The sequence below is a fragment of the Pecten maximus genome, chromosome 2 (genome assembly GCF_902652985.1).
Source record: "Pecten maximus chromosome 2, xPecMax1.1, whole genome shotgun sequence".
NCBI lineage: Eukaryota > Metazoa > Mollusca > Bivalvia > Pectinida > Pectinidae > Pecten > Pecten maximus.
In genome coordinates this window covers 26,533,067-26,552,366 of record NC_047016.1, presented here as the reverse complement: position 1 = coordinate 26,552,366, position 19,300 = coordinate 26,533,067, and the positions used below count along the sequence as shown (strand labels likewise).

The 19,300-nt window shown below is 34.9% G+C and overlaps 1 protein-coding gene across 1 annotated transcript in view; it reads right to left on the bottom strand.

The window, feature by feature from the left end:
- LOC117321660 overlaps nucleotides 1–14,411 on the bottom strand; it is a 28,929-nt gene extending 14,518 nt beyond the window's left edge. Inside the window, exon 1 of the mRNA XM_033876167.1 lies at nucleotides 14,232–14,411. Coding sequence (XP_033732058.1) covers nucleotides 14,232–14,289 — 58 coding nt within the window. The 5' untranslated portion in view covers nucleotides 14,290–14,411. The remainder of the gene's footprint in view (nucleotides 1–14,231) is intronic.
- Between the last annotated feature and the right edge of the window lie 4,889 nt (nucleotides 14,412–19,300).

Genomic DNA, 19,300 nt, shown 5'->3' with positions numbered 1-19,300 from the left:
AAAAACAAAACAAAAAAAACAAGAAGGTATCGGGTGTTAACAACCTTAAAGGCAGCTCAGAAATTCCAACTAAGTCGATGGAATAATCACAAAATAAAGATTTTTACAAGGATTCCTGAACAAGTACAAGGAGACCAGATGTTCCGGAATGGTAACCGTCTTCCGCTTCATTGATTGTATGTCATATACATCTAGGTCATAACCGGGTCATGTGACACATTATGCTTTAGTCTTGTATGAAACAAGAGCATTTTAAACGTTTTAACAACTGACCTGATTGTATTTCTAAATTGACTTCGCAAATTTTACATAATGTTGCAACATCTCGTGACTATTTGCAATATATTGCTCGCAGTAATTAAACAAAACATACCGTGTGAATGTCGTCGTAATGATTTCCCATGCCACGCGCTGCATGTGATTGTATCTAACGTGTTGCGTGTTAATGTATTTTTGTTCCAGATTGGAACCTAACGAAAGTGGAAAATCAATTTTGTCTGAAGGTTCGCACTTCGTGTTTTAGTTATTTTTGAAACGATATTTAAAATGTAATTTAGTTTATTTCAAACGATATCTAATTTGAACGACGAAAAGGACACTAGGAGGTGGTGTGAAATAAAGGACAAATGCGGTTATACAACGGAAATGACAAATGACGTTTGGTACAAGGTATAGGGTAAACATGAAATGGTACATGTACTAAGTATAGTACAAATAAGATTTGGTTTGGTAATAAGCATAATACAAATAAGGTTTGGTATAAAGTATAGGACAATAAGGTTTGGTAATAAGTATAGGACAAATGAGGTTTGGTACAAAGTATAGGACAAATAAGGTTTGGTTTGGTAATAAGCATAATACAAATAAGGTTTGGTATAAAGTATAGGACAATAAGGTTTGGTACAAAGTATAGGACAAATAAGGTTTGGTATAAAGTATAGGACAAATGAGGTTTGGTACAAAGTATAGGACAACTAAGGTTTGGTAATAAGTATAGGACAAATAAGGTTTGGTATAAAGTATAGGACAAATGAGGTTTGGTACAAAGTATAGGACAACTAAGGTTTGGTAATAAGTATAGGACAAATGAGGTTTGGTACAAAGTATAGGACAAATAAGGTTTGGTACAAAGTATAGGACAAATGAGGTTTGGTACAATATATAGGACAAATAAGGTTTGGTAATAAGTATAGGGCAAATAAGGTTTGGTACAAAGTATAGGACAAATAAGGTTTGGTACAAAGTATAGGACAAATGAGGTTTGGTACAATGTATAGGACAAACAAGAATTGGTACATGTACTAAGCATAGTACAAATAAGGTTTGGTACCAAGTAAATACAAATAATGTTTGTTTCAAAGTAAAGGAAAAACAAGGGGTACATACATAAAATATTGGACAAATAAGGTTTGGTGCAAAGTGTAGGAAAAATTGTTTGGGGCAAAGTATCAGTGTTACGTCACATCTCAAATAAGAGTTAAGGTGGTGGCAACGGAACCACTTTGCGTATCAACAAGCATAAAACACGTCTGAATTCTTATCATAAATAGAAATAAATTATTTCAAATAAGGTTTGGTATAAAGTATAGGACAATAAGGTTTGGTACAAAGTATAGGACAAATAAGGTTTGGTATAAAGTATAGGACAAATGAGGTTTGGTACAAAGTATAGGACAACTAAGGTTTGGTAATAAGTATAGGACAAATAAGGTTTGGTATAAAGTATAGGACAAATGAGGTTTGGTACAAAGTATAGGACAACTAAGGTTTGGTAATAAGTATAGGACAAATGAGGTTTGGTACAAAGTATAGGACAAATAAGGTTTGGTACAAAGTATAGGACAAATGAGGTTTGGTACAATATATAGGACAAATAAGGTTTGGTAATAAGTATAGGGCAAATAAGGTTTGGTACAAAGTATAGGACAAATAAGGTTTGGTACAAAGTATAGGACAAATGAGGTTTGGTACAATGTATAGGACAAACAAGAATTGGTACATGTACTAAGCATAGTACAAATAAGGTTTGGTACCAAGTAAATACAAATAATGTTTGTTTCAAAGTAAAGGAAAAACAAGGGGTACATACATAAAATATTGGACAAATAAGGTTTGGTGCAAAGTGTAGGAAAAATTGTTTGGGGCAAAGTATCAGTGTTACGTCACATCTCAAATAAGAGTTAAGGTGGTGGCAACGGAACCACTTTGCGTATCAACAAGCATAAAACACGTCTGAATTCTTATCATAAATAGAAATAAATTATTTCAAAAGAGGCCATGATGTCGACCACAAACCGTTCTCATGGTCTTTATCAACTTGCGTCTCTCGAAACCTTGTGTTGTTTATTTCTCCTTCAGAAGTCGAAATTTGTCAAGGAAATCTTGATACTGTGAACAAGGCATTGTTTTGACTATGGAATCAATTGGGATTTGTAAACACCGTAGGTATGGAATGTAAGTATGTTACTATCTAGAAATGGAAAATTAACAATTGGTACCACGCTTATTACATAGTTTAGCTGTACGTTGTCCCTGTTGGTTACTTTGTAGGTAAATATCAAGGTCAGCAGCTGATGTTAAATATTCCGCAGTGACTTAATTTGATTTCAAGTTCTACAGGGTAAATCAGATCAGTAAGATAAATAACGTGATTTGTTATTTAAAATAATACATCGCTATTGTACTTATAGTGAAAATGAAGGTCTTTGCCAGGTATCTGTAACTTGTTCCGATAAGCTCTTCAATACAATCAGTTTCGAATGACAACAAAAAACAATTCAGCCAATAGAGGGGCACAGTTTGTTCACATTGGGTATGCTAATAATTTGCTGAAGGATCTTGTCATCAAACTCAAGAATTTTTTCGATCAGTAATTCAATCATTCATCGATTTTCTCTTCGGTATCTTTTCGGTATACATGTACATGTATTTTCTATAAAATATACTCCTATTAAACCCCTTCCTATATATGCCTTTCTTGACATCGAAATATCTCGTTACATGTGAACGAAGTCGTTCCTTAAGTTTGGAATGGGGAATTGTAGTTTAAAGGGCTGAAACATCAAACGTTTTGATAGTAGAGACATTCTTTAGGAGTGGTTGTTCAGGATTGATAAAAAGATCTTTGAATTTATTAAAAAGCCACATTCTATGCATTCCATTTCTGCAGTCCCGAATTAATTGTTTTACGAAGTGAAGTAAGAAGTTGAGATAAAAGTTTAGTTAAGAACTCCTCGAGTCAGAAGATAAAACGTTGTTTACAAGGATTCTTATGAAGCGTTGAAATATAATATAAACGAGGTTGTTCCGCATCCTTCTTACCTACAGGGACTTTACAGGATTCCAATACTGAACAATGATTGGATAGTATCTCGTCTTTAGGAAAACCCTAGTTGTCAAGCAAGCCTAGTTCTTTTTGTATACAGGAAATGGAATAGTGTTTATACATACACAGGCAAGAATCACATTATTAGGAGTCTTATGCAAGAACAACCACTAAGCTGTCATGTTAATGTTTCAGTGCAAAACTGACATCGAGATCAAGAAATTTGTGTCCATTATGGATTTCAAAGCGCTTATTTGTTGAAGAATAATAAATTTAATGAATAAAAGCCACTCCAACAGTGGATATGATGAAGCATATTTTTCACCCATTCTCCACCATATTCTGCAAAGAAATCCATCAGTATCTTGAAATTCATGTTCTATTTAAAGACAGACGTTTCTCGATAATTCAGCTCCTTCATGAACAACTTTCGAAGCTTATCGTTTGAAATAATGGGAAGATCGCCAGTTACGACATGTCCGGACCGGACTGTAGATCTATGTATACAGAGCGAAGATTCTGTTTCCTCTGTAACCTAAACCGTAACACTGTGATATTAAACTATACCTTGAGGTGAAGTAGACATCAATTTTCTGTCGAATTCTACTCTTCTCTTACGAATATGACAGAATATCGAGCGCAAAGTTAGAGTAAACCATATTGATAATGATATTCAATGGGAAAGTATTGAAATTTCCGTTTTCCGTTCCTTACATTTTTAATGCGAGTCATTATTAAATATTGAAATATTACCGATTAGACTACATTATCTTTTTCAAAGGAAAAAATGGACTGAACAAATTATCAACGACCTCATACAGTAAATAATATTAAATGCAGCAAACACTGGCCTAAGTAGAATAAACCGGAATCTTTAGTCCATTTCACGTATCGACACATGCGTCTAAGACACTAACACAATAACGGGAGTTTCCAAACTTACTATACATGTAATATTTTTTACTCGTTCAAAATGAATATTTTCATAACGCCTGACACAGCTCTAAGTCAGATGAACGAGGGATAAATTGTAGTTAAATGGATGTACAATTCATATAATGATCACGTTTATTTCTTAACTTTAACGTAGTACATTGTATTTTGAACCCGATAAGGAAACTTAAAAGACAATACTATATTGCACAGTATAAGTTAAACATAAACATGAATAAAGACAGGTTCGGATGCATGACGCTATTTTTGCTGACGGACTCGGCGAGATTAGACCAAGCACATGTAGTTTGCCGCTGTCTCTAGCACGTAGCGAATGTAGCCATCGGGCTTCTGTGTATTTAACACTGAACAAAAGTTCATCACCAGAACTGAATACTACTTTGCGACTGTACGCTCGTGTGGACACGTATCATAACGTTAGTCGGAGAGGATTAAGGTCTTAAACAAACCGATTCCTACATCTGCTCGACCATAATGTCGGTCACAGAAATGACCAGCATCGTAATAGAAAGACTATCGATTTTGTCTTCGTGTCATCATTTGGTGTCCTGGAATGACCTTCACAGATAAACGTATACCTTAATGTACATTGGAATGTACATATTTCTAACATAAAGGTACTCGGTTAGTTTACATAAAATACGGTACGGAAATTGAATTAGTTTTTCATGTGCAGGGAACTGTAATATCAACATATGATTATAATAAGTCGGAACGAAATAATTATACCAAATTGGTTCTCTGGCATCTGTCGACGTGCTCTAGCCGAACTAATGTTTTGCGAAAATGGGATTACTATCAAATGTCGCACAGTAAATGTACCTATGAACTTTGATACTCTAGGGGAATCATGAGACTCGATGTCCTACCGATTCCTGACATTGATGTGAATCAATACTTGTATTCGTTGAATAGTAAACGTTCGTGAGATTTCGACTTACTGTACGTGGTATAATGTTCAGTCAGACTCTCAAGAGACCTTTATCAAAATATTTACTGTAAAAGCGTCTGAGGGATTCCGACTTATCTTACTGTACGTGGTATAATGTTCAGTCAGACTCTCAAGAGACCTTTATCAAAATATTTACTGTAAAAGCGTCTGAGGGATCTGGAATGCATATTAGCATTGCCAAGCCGTTCATTTTATTAAGGTTGGCCGGATTTCGATTTTTCTTACATATAACCGAGCTAAGTTAAACTTTTTTTTCGGATAAAGAAAAATAAATAGATGAACAAAATAAAAAAAATAAAGGCAACTGGCATCAGTGAGTTTTTGGTATAATGTCATTTCCACACACCACCCCATCAATATATATGAGTATTAGGTTTACGTTCACTGAAATGATGTTGAATTAAGCATGAACCTCTTCACAACTGAATATGAAGATTTATTGAAAATATAATGATTACCTATCAGAGTTCAACGCAGCATGTTAGATTTGGTTTACTGCCGTATAGAGTGCCATTTCAAATGTATGATAATTACTTTCGAGCTGAAATTGCAACTATACAACAATACAACAAGCAGTGCCCTAAAGAAAAACTTTTTTTTTTGCCAGGAAATATGACATTATCTTATACAGAGAAAACCCTACTGACAACCTGAGAAAAAAACAAATCAATCGCCTAGGCAGCCGAGTCCGCAAAAGCAAAGGTAGCGAATGCTATTAGTATTTCCTGTACGACAAAGAAATGTCTTGTATTCAACTTAATCGATCAGAATTAAACCTATATACACGTGTAGACGGAGGGAGTGATCGATAAAAACAGTCGGCTGATACGATTTCCTTATACGTCAGCTACATGGTCATTACGTTTCTTAAGAAACAACATGAATATTGGCTTTTTAACAAACAACACGATCATTACGCTTCCTAACAAACAACACGAGCATTACGCTTGTTAAAAAAACGATATGCATATTACATTTTTTACAAACAACTTGAGCTTTGCGCTTCTTAATAAACAATATTAGTACATGTACATTTGTATTATACTCTTTTACAAACAGTAATGATTATCACGTTTTTTACAGACAACATAAGCATAACGCTTCTTAATAAACAACTTGACCAGAAGCTAAGCTATCCTTGTTCATTTTTGGTATATTTGTATTACCACTACATGTACATGTTCCAAGATAATTATGCCAACAACCAATCAAATCCCTACACATATCCCAACACATATCCCTACAATGAAGGCAATATTCGTTAATGAAAACAAATGCTGATTCTGCACAGCTAAGCCTTCTGATATAAACGAACCCTGGTGCGTTAAAGCACCAACACAGGTATCAAATGAGGTAAGCAAGTATACCAATCTGAGTAAATACGAAACCAGGTGAAGGTCGGAACTGCAAAACAATTTATATATATTTCAACAGAAACTGACCAAAAGGCGACAAACAGCGAAAAGCAACCAAACAATTATAGATTTTAAAAGATTCAAACCTGTAAAAGATTCATAACTGGAATGGCAACAGTTGGTAATGGTACGTTTCTTGTACCTAAGATGAAACATGATGTAGAGACTGGATTGAGATGTACGAATAAATGTAGTGCCCCGAACATCTAAGCATCTTATTCACACGAGGCATTGCCATTTTGCTTTAGCCTGGTGTTTGTTCAGAGACTGAAGCTTTTTTGTTGCCATAGGTTTACTCGCAAAGAAGAAAAGTATATATTGTTGTAAAAAAAATAGTATCACTGGATAATATGTAGCAAAAAAGACGGAGTACAAACTAAGGCACCGATAATGAGGTTGTCATGTATTGTCATACTATACACGTATGTAAATGAAATGACACGAATCATAAAAGAAGTAGTATTAATGACATAGTTTTAATGTTTCTACTATGCAGCAGAGAAGCAAACTTATTTTGATAAACATGCACCAGAGAAGATTATCATACCGGGCCTTTTCCACATAAATGTAAAAAGGAATTGCCACAATAAAACCCAATATTCTCAAATGTCATATATTGATTATCAAACGTTTGTAAATCATACAGCTATGAATTAATAACGTTTGTTATTTGAGTGTCCTAATTGGCAGTGAACTGACCATTTCCTCTACCAACGAATCCAGTTTCCTTCTCATTGTTATATGCGTTTTTGGAATTGACCTATCCCTACCAGCAAATAATATCATTATTTCAGCCACACACCAGATATGTGTCCTTATTAGGTACGCATAACGATGCACGTCGTGGTCAAGCGAGCTGGCGTCTAGAAACTGCGGTAAATCATAGAATCAATACCAAACTCATCAGTTCACATGGAGCGTACAACTGGACGGATCAGTACCACATACAAAATGTATTGTTAGCATGACGACCATTAAATAATTCATCTACAGTCGAACCTGTCTATAAAGGACACCTAAGGGACAAGACAAAACTGTCCTTTATAGAGAGGTGTCCTTTATATAGAGGTTCAATGAGTTATGTCCCTTATAAACGAAGAAACAAACCAAAGTCTGTTTATAGTACACTATATGTCTCCTGATTTATTATATTTAAACACTTAAACAAATGAATAAAAGACAAATAATTAAAGATAAATGCTTAATTAATTTTCAATCATTCATCTGACACAAAAATTGAAGTTGATATTTTTAATAATTTATATTAAGCCTATAGTTTTTAAAACAATCTTCACAATATCATACTATACTGAATATCTATTCAGACAAATACTCAATATTTTGGAAAATAAATATGTTTGAAATATCTTTTCTATTACAACATTAACTCTTTATAAGTGAAAGTGCATTTTCCTCTGATAATTATAATCCCTAAGCATTTATTTTGAGACATATTTTCTGAAATCCATGTAGGGATTTAATTTAATAAATACCGTTTTCTGGTTCAGTAAATAAGTATAGTGTATACAAAGACACTCGGAACTCTTCGGCTGTTCTTAATAGGTTACGCAGTCATATTCCGAGGAGTTCCGAGTGTGAGAAAATGGCGGCTGACAACCATGTGCCTGCCCTGTCAGATTTGCATACGGTGGATTTTGTAAGTAAAACAATTATGACAGACATAACTATTGCTTTGTCCCTCTTTTGTTGGTCTTGATAATGATTTAATTACCCCCTGACCATTCTTGTTGTCTAGGCTATGGTTGAATGGCTAAGCTTAGCGGTCACCGGTTGAGTAAACAAACACCTCTGCCGATGGCGATCGGTCACTCTCTTGTAATTACTGCCCATTGTTACAGCAACTTACAGGTAACAGGACAATTAGTGACTGATGAAGTGGCTTCCCAAGTTAGCATTGCTGCCAGGGGAGTTGAGTAATTAAGGCTCTGCTTGTTATTTAGAAACGTTTTACACACAAATATCAACACGGATATGGTTTCACGTGTCCGTTATACAGAATTTTTAACAACTTTACGGACAAAACTAAGTGTCCGCTGTCCGCATTTGGAAGGTGTCCGCTATATACATGATATTTATATAGTGATTTTCATTGGGGATTCCTGGAAGTGTCCGTTATGGACAGGTGTCCGCTATATAAGGGTGTCCGCTAATGCAAGTTTGACTGTATAAACAAAATGTACTAATACACATATAACATTTCGGCTTCATGACATGACATGGTATGTACTTGTTTTAGAATATGTAAATCTGTAATATCTACGAAATGCTACATGAATGTAAATGTCAGTTGCAAATGCAAGCTACGTTGAGCAGGTTATTTCTGATTGGTCAGCATTTGCATGGAAGACGCAATGTGAGAAAAAATAATTGACAAACTAATCAGTGGGTTTGCGGAGGTATAGGCGTTAACCCAGTTGCCTTCATCCGAACATTTCATATTTGATTTTCATACCGTAATTGTACTGAAATATTTACCAATAATATCCCTTTGACTGGGCATAAGATTGTTGTTTCTCCAGATAATGTTACTTGTCTTTGAGCGTGTTGTATGTAGAGCTACAGTACAGTTCAAACCCATCTGACATCCATATAGTTTGCGATTGGGGCTGTTAAACGATTGCTTTATCGCTGATGCAATTTAAGGTAGTGCCTTGTTTCCTTACTGGACTCCTTCGAGAAATGAACTCTTGTACTACGATTCAACTTGAAATCAATCACTGCCGATATTCGGGACTCTCTAGAGACACCCACCCTTGCGTGCTAAGATCTGAAATGATATCTCGCGGCACCGCAGTGTATCTCTTCAATAGGTTCAGCCTACTACTGCGTGAAAGCCATGCTCCTATAAAATTGACTGTCTATTATTTCGGTCTTCTCAGATGATATACAGATTTGGACAAGAACATCTACCATTCATCATGCCTCTATGTTTCAGGCATTTTCTCAAACACAACACTGTTATTTGTATCACATCAAAGATATGCCGTCTAAAAAGCTGATTGCCAAGTCAAACATATATCAATGTGTATAATATTTCTGATTGTAGTAACAACAAGGCTGTCGTTCCCGTAAGATATCGTTGTTACTAGTATCGCTTCCGTATGTTATAAGTTTTAGATTTGATTAAAAACTTTTTTTTGAAAAGACAGTTGATTCCGGTTGGCACTCAGAGGTGAGAAATGTTATTTCGTGGTGCTTAAAAGTAGCTACATATACTTAGCACCATGTTGAGACGTTAAGATATATGCCAAAGGTAAAGCAAATCCTAATTTGAGGAAAGGAACTTGTTATTTAATTTAGGATTGACGTAACATCAATTTAAATTAGGATACAGTAAGAGTAAGAGGATTTTAATTTTACATACTTCACACTTCCTGGTACTCTTTATATGATTATAACGACATGACTGCTAGAAGCTTACATAAAGGCGATAGTGGCAAATACACAGCAGCATAGTTCGTGAATTATTAGTTAGATTCTAATGCTTATAATAACAACAAAGGCTTCTGAAACACCAACACTGAAATCGGTTAATGGTTTAACACACCACCCGGCAATGACAGATGAGATAATAAGGGCAATTACCAGTCTTATCAACTATCGCTTAATGGAGGCAATTCAATGATATGGGCGTCTCTACATGTGAATTAGAGGGATATACATTAATATCATTAGAGACATCTGTCGATAGGGTAATGCTAGGAAATCTTTAAAAGTAACTGAATTACAAAGACGGAATCACAGAGCCGTCCCTTAATTTAATATTCCATTGCTTGAAATGTAACCTAATAATTTCATTACAAATTATATTAATACTAGTAAAGAAGATTGATGTTCATAGTTCAGAAAATGAACACAAATAGTAAACCCCAGAAACATTTTGCTTTCCAAATAGAAAATTAAGATCTAACCAAGATGGAAACTATCCAGAAGAAATTGCACAGAGTAGGTAGACCGATCATTGACATGTAACGCCAGGAGACTAGTGTTTTACTTCAGATAACGCGCCAAACCTCCGCGACTTGTTCTCTTACTCTATTCTTGATGGTTATTGTCTTACTGATAGCCTCCGACGGATTATAATCGGTACTTAGTTACTACGAGGAGGTTATAAAAACACAGCCGAAACTTGTTGTGATATTCTTTAACGTTTTACCTGGGGCACAGCCGTGAGAAATCGAAGAATGAAGACCGAAAATCCAAATGAGAATGCGTACAAACACAGAATGCTACTTAAGGGAATAGAACACCGTAGAACTACGTAGTCAATACACATTGGTATGTAAACAACAGGGCTTACTATACTTTTTTTTCTTTTGAAACAATGGCAATTGTTCACACTTCCACCACCTTAACCGTCTTACAAGAAGGTATTACACCAACTTCGTCAATGCAATTAGACATTCCGGTACAGTACAAAACGAGGAGTTTGAGATTTAAATCGATTAATAGACAAAGAGAAAAATATTCGAAGGAACAATAAAGACTTTCCAACACATTATATGTAAAACTGATTGTTAAGGTAGATGCACTGATTATACGGAATGTAATTTAACCAATATAAAACATATACAACATATAAATTGTAATGCCAAACCTGCTCAAAAATACCTCTGCGTGTTTTCCTGTTTTCCGCGTTTCTGTCTTACATCAGGAAATATGGAATATTTCGATTTGGGAAACAACGATCACATGAAGCTGTCAATATTTTGGACAATTCTAAATCAAATCAAAAGAGATTGTATGATAGGTTAATCAGCATAAAAAATATGTGTTACGACCTAATTATCAGAGTTAGATCATGATGTTTGTCCATACAGAGAGACGGCTTCCCGGTACTAAATCGGACATCACCATTCGGTGGTATTTGTTGTGTATTAAACATACAGTAAATATAAGGGGTAATTAGATGCAATCCAATTTATTACCGGTTGTCATGTAATTACAATATTGATTTGAAGTATGTTTTGATATCACGGAATGACATTCAAAGTCTCCCAAACAAAGACTTATCTGTACACGTATGTAATGTCACATTAACTTTTATTTTACGTTTTACTTAAAATCCAAAAGTGTACTTATACAAATACCCAAGCTACACCATGAAATAAAAACCAGCAGATGAACTCCATTGACAGATAATTGGATTGTTTCCATAAATCTCTCGTTGTAAAGCAACAGGATGGAAATCGATCATCAACTTCACATTTAATGCGATTGCGAAATTAACTAGTTACCATATTGCATAACTGTTCAACTTTTAATTCCCTCCTCGATTCAAAATTCCCTTGTTACATTACTATCAAGTGTTAAATTGATTTTTTTCCCATCCACAATAGTTCCTGTAATTGTAAAGCAGAAATATCTTATCTCTTGTTCTGAAACAACCTCTCGAATGTATATATGATACAGAGACACAGAAATTCAACGTATTCCGTTTTATTGGCTCCATGCTGTTAACGTCTACATTAAAATTCCTCCAGCATTGAGCTTAGCAGCTTGTTGTCCGTGGAAGACTTTAAAGTCTTTAGCAAAACATCTTATCTCCCAGTAAATAGCTTTGATAAGAAAGCATACTGACGAATCTGGATGTTTCGACACCGAATATCCTAAACAGTCCGCTCTTCTACGGAAATGATTGGAGACGCAAGCTTGCTATACTTTTTATCGTCGTTTTCATTCTAAGTGATAAACTAATGTAAACCCCTGTAAATCTACACGTTATATTTAATGAATGGATTACATCAGACCTGGAAAATACCATATGTTTATATATGTGTATGCTGATATTTTTATAATTGATATAAAGATTACAAACTCATGCTCCAGCTCAACAGAGCTCTTAAAAAGTAAGTTTATTAGGTTTAACACTAGACATGCTTTAATGAAAAACTCTCTGGTTTAGGAAAACCGAGGCTAATCGTGCAACAAAGATTCTTAACTTTTTTGCAAATCATTTGGCCTTGTCTCAAAATATATCGTTCAGACAGGTTGCGTATTTCAATGTGTGTCTGATCAAAATACCTGTTTTTGTTGTCGTTGAGTACATTCTTCTAAATAAAGCTAACATCGTAAGATAATTCATTGTTCACAAAACAGAATTCTAACCTGTCTTTCAGACATGAAGTATAATCTTAACTCTCATTCGGATTGGATTTTGTTGTCATTTCCGATAGTTACTGGTTAGACTTCATTAAATAACATACCTAAGATGAGATTAACATGTGTACTTTTTTTCGTAGTTCGTTTTACAAAACGAACATATCGTATTATATATTGTGACATTACAAATAAGCTGCAGGTGATATATATACTTTATTTGGCTCAATAGAGCGAATAACCTTTCCAGAATTTGACCTTTTATGCCAGCAAAATCAACAGCAAAGAATACTGACAGAGTAGCAATTCAAATTCAAAACCGATTGAACAAGGGGAAAATATAAATAAAATGTAGATTTGCTTGGAAACATTTGAAAAATAAAATAAAAATAAGATCAGATTCTCCCGCAAAGTAAGCGTTTTCTGCTTCGTTAACGACACCTGCCATACATATCTTGGCCAAATCATAGTTCAGTCATAATCTCAAAGAGTTGTGGTGGTGACAACGGCACCACTAGGCATACCAACAAGCGCCATACACGTCAGACGTCATATCTCATACGGAAATGGAATATTGCTCGAAGGCCTTCCAGTTTCAGTTGTAATTAGATTAATACAGCTGTGTAAAATTCAACCGAAACTGAAAAGTGTTTTTCCTGCTTTTCCTATAACTATATCGCGATATTGTGACGTTTTATAAGCCAGTCTAGAATATTGTTAAGGTGTTTTGTAGATTTACTATATTAGTTAACATTAAATACCGCCAGTGCAGATACCGTCATCTATGATTCCTTAATAGATAATCAATGGAATGAGAATAAATGTATCTAGAAATGTATAACAATCCCAAGCGGTAATGAAAACAGAAGTCAAATTTTCAAAGCTAAACTAAAAATTAGTCAGTACTCTTTTATTATTTTCTTTTTCTCTTCAATATATATAACTAATATATATAAACTAATAACAATGTTTTAAATGAGACAAATGTACATCAACAAGAAAAAAAACAGTGAAGTACCAAAGTGTAAGATAAGCAGAAGACAGCAAGTAAATACATGTATATCTAAATAGCATCCCCATAACATCACTGTTTTGTCCATCCTTAGACTGTGTCAGTATTATCCATAACACAGTTCTAATCTCAGAAGAAAGGGACGTAGCGCTCTCACATTGGCCGACACACACAACCAGTTGGAGCAGCAATGCATAAAAGTGACACTCAATTACCATGCCAGATATAATGATTAACAGGGTCTGAATTTTTTCATTGATTACTATACTTGTACAATGAAATCATCAGGTCATATAAAACTGAGGGAATCCCTGGAGCCTGCAGCTAGCACGGTGTTTGTTATGATCCTGCTGCAATATTGTCAACAGAGACACGAGAACTAGGGTAAAACCAATGTTAACAAGAAATTCGTCAGGATGACGACACAGATAAAAACAACAGAACCTTACATACCTGTAATAATCTGTACTGCTATTATTATAATCCCTGAGAATACGTTGAATTCCTTCATGGTTGCCTTTGGTTTTCAATTCATATTCTGTCATCAGTAAACAAGGCTACGCATCCCATACAAGCCCAGTACATCCTCTGCGCTGTTGGCTGTGCTTTGCTTCAGAGCCCAGGTAGTGCTATGCCAATATATTGTCTATAGTCGGGAGTATGCGGCGCTGAGGCTACGCTTTGTAATTATCTTCTTTTACCTCGCGAGGCCATCCATGGGGACAATTTTCATGTACAATAATAAGGACTTACTACCTGTTTAATATTGTGGTGATCAGTTTAGTGTCAGAATAATCAGACAAGCGAAACTGAACCGCCATGATATCATAGACAAGAGTTTATATCAATTACAAATAATGACTATAAAACTAAGATTCGTCGGTGATATTAGTGGTCAAACGTCCATAAGCGGAGACGGGGGAAAACATGGAGCAGAACAAAAGTTTGAAATATATATTAGTCCCATGATATAATACATTTCAAGGTTTTGCTTCACGGATTATTTAATAGACGTGAAATATCAGTATATTCATCATACCATCAGAATTATTTGCCGGCTTGGAAGTTGAAATATAAAAATAATCATAAAATCATTGGATTTTAAATAATTACCATGTTGTTGTTTTGACTTGAACAATTTAAGAATTTAATAACAAGATCAAAATGTACTATTTTGTCACAGAAATACAATTGTTACATTGATACTTCAGTTACTGGCATGTCCTGTGCTGTTTTAGACTCGAAAATCGCAAGATTGATACTGAAATCGACAAAGGCTACTGACAAGTGGGTAATAGAAAAAAAGCATCCTGTTTACTCAACTTCAAAATCATCTCGCCATTGATAAACAGTAGCCGTGTTGTTTATTTTGAATAAAACATTTTGCTTCATTTGCTTTTTTGCGTTTTTATTGAAATGAGAGTTTAAAAATTAATCAAATATATACGTGTATATGTCGATGCTTTAACACTGTATAAAATACACTCTTATAAAACCAAAACGCAAACCATTGAGATACGATCTTACACATCTCCCGTCAGACTATTTGACATTTAGTTTTTTCTGTTTCATTTTCGACAATTCAGGCCGTTTATACAACGTTTATTATCTGTTGACTTCCGGTGAATTCGTACGGGAATATTTATCAGCACCTGCCCTACATACGCAGCGAGGTTTATCTGGCTGAAATTCCTGTACGAACAAACCAAATCGCAACAATAAAATTGTAAATGTTGATTATGCATTTAAGTTGTTGATAAAATATATTCTGATATAATGTGCGAGGATTGTTGCATTTTGTTTCTTATTGATGTTTAGATTCATTTTCGCTATGTTGCAACACAAAACAAACGTAAGTAAATAATACTGTGATTATAAAAGCGAAAAAAACAACAAATATACAAATGTACATGAAATATAGATTTGCATAAACACCCGTGTTAGTTAAAAATATAGAAGTGGATATATTTAGACTAAATTATGACAAAGTCGAAATGGTAATTGCTTCGGTCAATTGTCACATCATGTATCTTTCAAAGTGAGTATATAAATGGTATTCTAGTCATACGTAAAACAGGCACCTTCCATTATTAACCTTTATTCCAATGCTTACCGTGATCCACCTAACCAAAGCAGGATAAGATATAAACCTGAAAAGGGGGCCGATTTCATCAATATACCTTAACTTAAGTAATATCCTTACTTAGAATATTCCATAGGAAAGCATTATAGAATTTAAAGTAGGTTCCCTAACGTTGATTGTTTCCAGGTTTTAAATCGGCGACTGTATTCATTCCCTGCATGTTAAATAATCACATATTGTATTCAAGATTGAGGAACAATGATGTATAGGTGTATCTCAGGTAAAGATTCCATCCAAGTGCCATAAGACGTGATGAGTTTGCGGAGGTGTTATGAATTTATAGACTATAAGTTTATATATAGAACTAAGGTCATGCTATAGTCATTTGTACTAATGTACATCATTATTATACATGTATGCATTAGTCCGTTTGTTCCCATCAACAAGCTGTAAATAATTTAGTATTTAGTGTGTAGACGACCACATGTATGAAATGCTTCCTCTCGCCATCATTTACTAATGTATTTACAAGTTTCTGACACAGTGTGTAGTCATAGCACTTTACTATACGAAGTCAGTGAGTTTTTTTCGTCTTGTAGAAATCGATATATGCCACAGTCAATACAAGAGACAAGTCGGCCAGTGTGAACGTCTTCTCAGGTCGCTAGAAATATCCTAAATTAACAAATGATATCGTACGACCACCAATAGCAACTTTATCGAATTCAACACTACATATACTATTTAACGTAAACAGCAGAGTTATTGTTGCATATCAACTGTGTGACTCTAGAGTTTATGGATTTATTAATCATTAAGCATAAATGAAGAGCGTATGATCGTCAAAACATCTAGTCCAAACTATGTAGAAGGCGACGCTATCATTGGCTCTGATTATTGTTATTGAAAATTTCTCGGTAGCCATGTCACCATTAGACGAAAACCAGGACAATGCACTTAAGTAACCCATAATGCATCAGCAAGCAATCACAGAGGAACGTAGTAATGCGACATGACATGTTTCAGCGCCATTTAATCTGTTGCAGATTAAAAGACATCACTGCAATGGTGGATTTGTTTGTGGTCGCGCCATACGTATAGTAGAGGAGGACATACTCGATGTTCAGATCTCCAATAGATATCGGGAAAAATAAATAGTATTCTTACATTGCATGCTGTGGGAGGGGATTTCAACGCCTGCAATATTCATCGGTTCTGTCGCTTTCATAGTGTTGACCTGCACAGATGTCCCCTACTATAAAGAGTGGGTGATAATAGTCCGTTTTCGTTTCGATTTTCCCCCTCGACAGTAGCATCACCTGTCGAATATATATATGTTAAACTACTTGGAGAGTAGTGGTGTCAACATCCATGTATTTCTTCATCAAGCTGTTTATAAACCCATGATTTGTTTATCTATAAACTCCTGCTAGCCAACTTTCTTTTGGCGTCCGATTTACTTTTGCAAAACAAATTTCGCGATCACAAAATATGCGAAAGTGTCTACCAAGGTGTGTGTGTGGGGGGGGGGGGGGGGGGGGGGGGGGGCAGTGGCCTCAACCGGCCCCTCCCTTTCAATAACGAGTGGTTCTATTAGCGATTGTGATATATATGCATGCGATTCGTACTTAAATGGGTTTGTTTAAGCCACATTTCGTCCCTAAATAAATACTAGTTATGCGACGAAGACTTCAAACAGAACATGACCGACACTGTTTTAGAAGCCTCGGAAGACATTCTCATTCTAGGTGATCTGAATATAGGGGTTAACTAAAATCATTACCCAGTGTTCCGACGGTGGTTAGCATCATTTAATCAAGCTACTGTAAATCAATAATGTCTAACGGATCCTTGGTTCTAAATCTGTATGTTCAACAGGTCGGTTTTAATACTTCTTTTTAGTTCAATCTTACACACCGCCACACAGAAGAAAGTCTGAGAAGGGAATGGTATTTTCATCATTACACTACGATACATAAGTATTTTTGCAGCGTTTTCCTGAATGAGCATCTGTTTCATGCAATGAATTCAAGATGAAGTAAAAATAGATCTGATAATTCATTAAGGCGCGCATACATAGACAAAAAATATGAATACATGTATCTTAACAGGGTTGTGTTATATTAAAATGGTTGCAAAAAATATGGATGATCTGTGTGAACAAAATCGCCACTTCAAAATTGACATGACAAATTGTATACAGTGGAACTTCGTTAACTCGAAGTCGACGGGACCACGACAAAACTTCGAGTTATCCGAGTGTTCGAATTAAGCGAGTTATCATTTTTGGTGAAAAGTTTGGTCAATATTTGTCAACATTATATAATCATTATAACTTCGCTCTGTCGCTCATCAGTTTAGTGTGAAGAGTGGTCAATGCATGTAAATATATATGTAATGTTTCGTTATGTCACTTGCAATTTGGTGTAGTTTTGCCGATATACAGTCACGATAAAGTTTCTTTCACTTATAGTCACTTCAATAGAGTGCTCTAACGATCTGATGCGCAAGTCATGTTTGCAAAAGGTAAACGATAAAACGGAATTCGACAAAATAACAAGTTATTCATGTCAAATCAAATAACGTTTAAGTTTAACACAGATTGCATGCAAAACGTAACAGAACCATTACCTTTTATTGAACATATAAAATACTGTTTGATCGGCCTATTTACTTTTTATTGATAACCACGCCATTTCCATGTGTATTAGCACCGGAAGTTGGGCTGCGCATGTGTGTATAAAATCTTACTGTAACTGAGTTGGCGTTTTATCCGATTTAATAGACAGCACTGACCGTTACAGTTGTATTCTGAACACCTCGGCAGTAATTACGCAATTGTTTCAGCAGTTTAAAGATTTAATAGGCGCCGGTGACTGTTTCATTTCTACACCTAGATATAGTTTACATGTACAACGAAAAATAATGATCATGAAGTATTGGTTAAAGTTGTTAAAGACAAATAATTGTATATTGAAGTCATGCTATGTGGCACTGCTAGAGCTCAATATTAAAAAGCCTAATTGTAAATTAAACTGGGTCTATGAGATAAAAGATGATTTATGTAGACATGGCTTTAATTACGTTTGGATCGCTCAAAATGTTAACAATGAAAAACACTTTTTAGAATTGTATACGCAACGCTTGCAAGATATATCTATACAAGATTTACATAGTTCCTTTAATAATTCTTCTAAGTGTCAAATTTATAAATATCTTGCGAATGACTTTGAACTTCAATATTACCTGACGAAATCTCTTAATTCTAAAACTAAACAGATTTTAAGTAAATATCGTATGCAGGCACACTCTCTTCATATTGAGTCCGGACGCTATAATGCAGTTCCGAGAGGTGAGCGAATTTGCACTGTGTGTAACAACAATGATATTGAAGACGAAATGCATTTTATTTTATTATGTCCTGCGTATGTAGAATTAA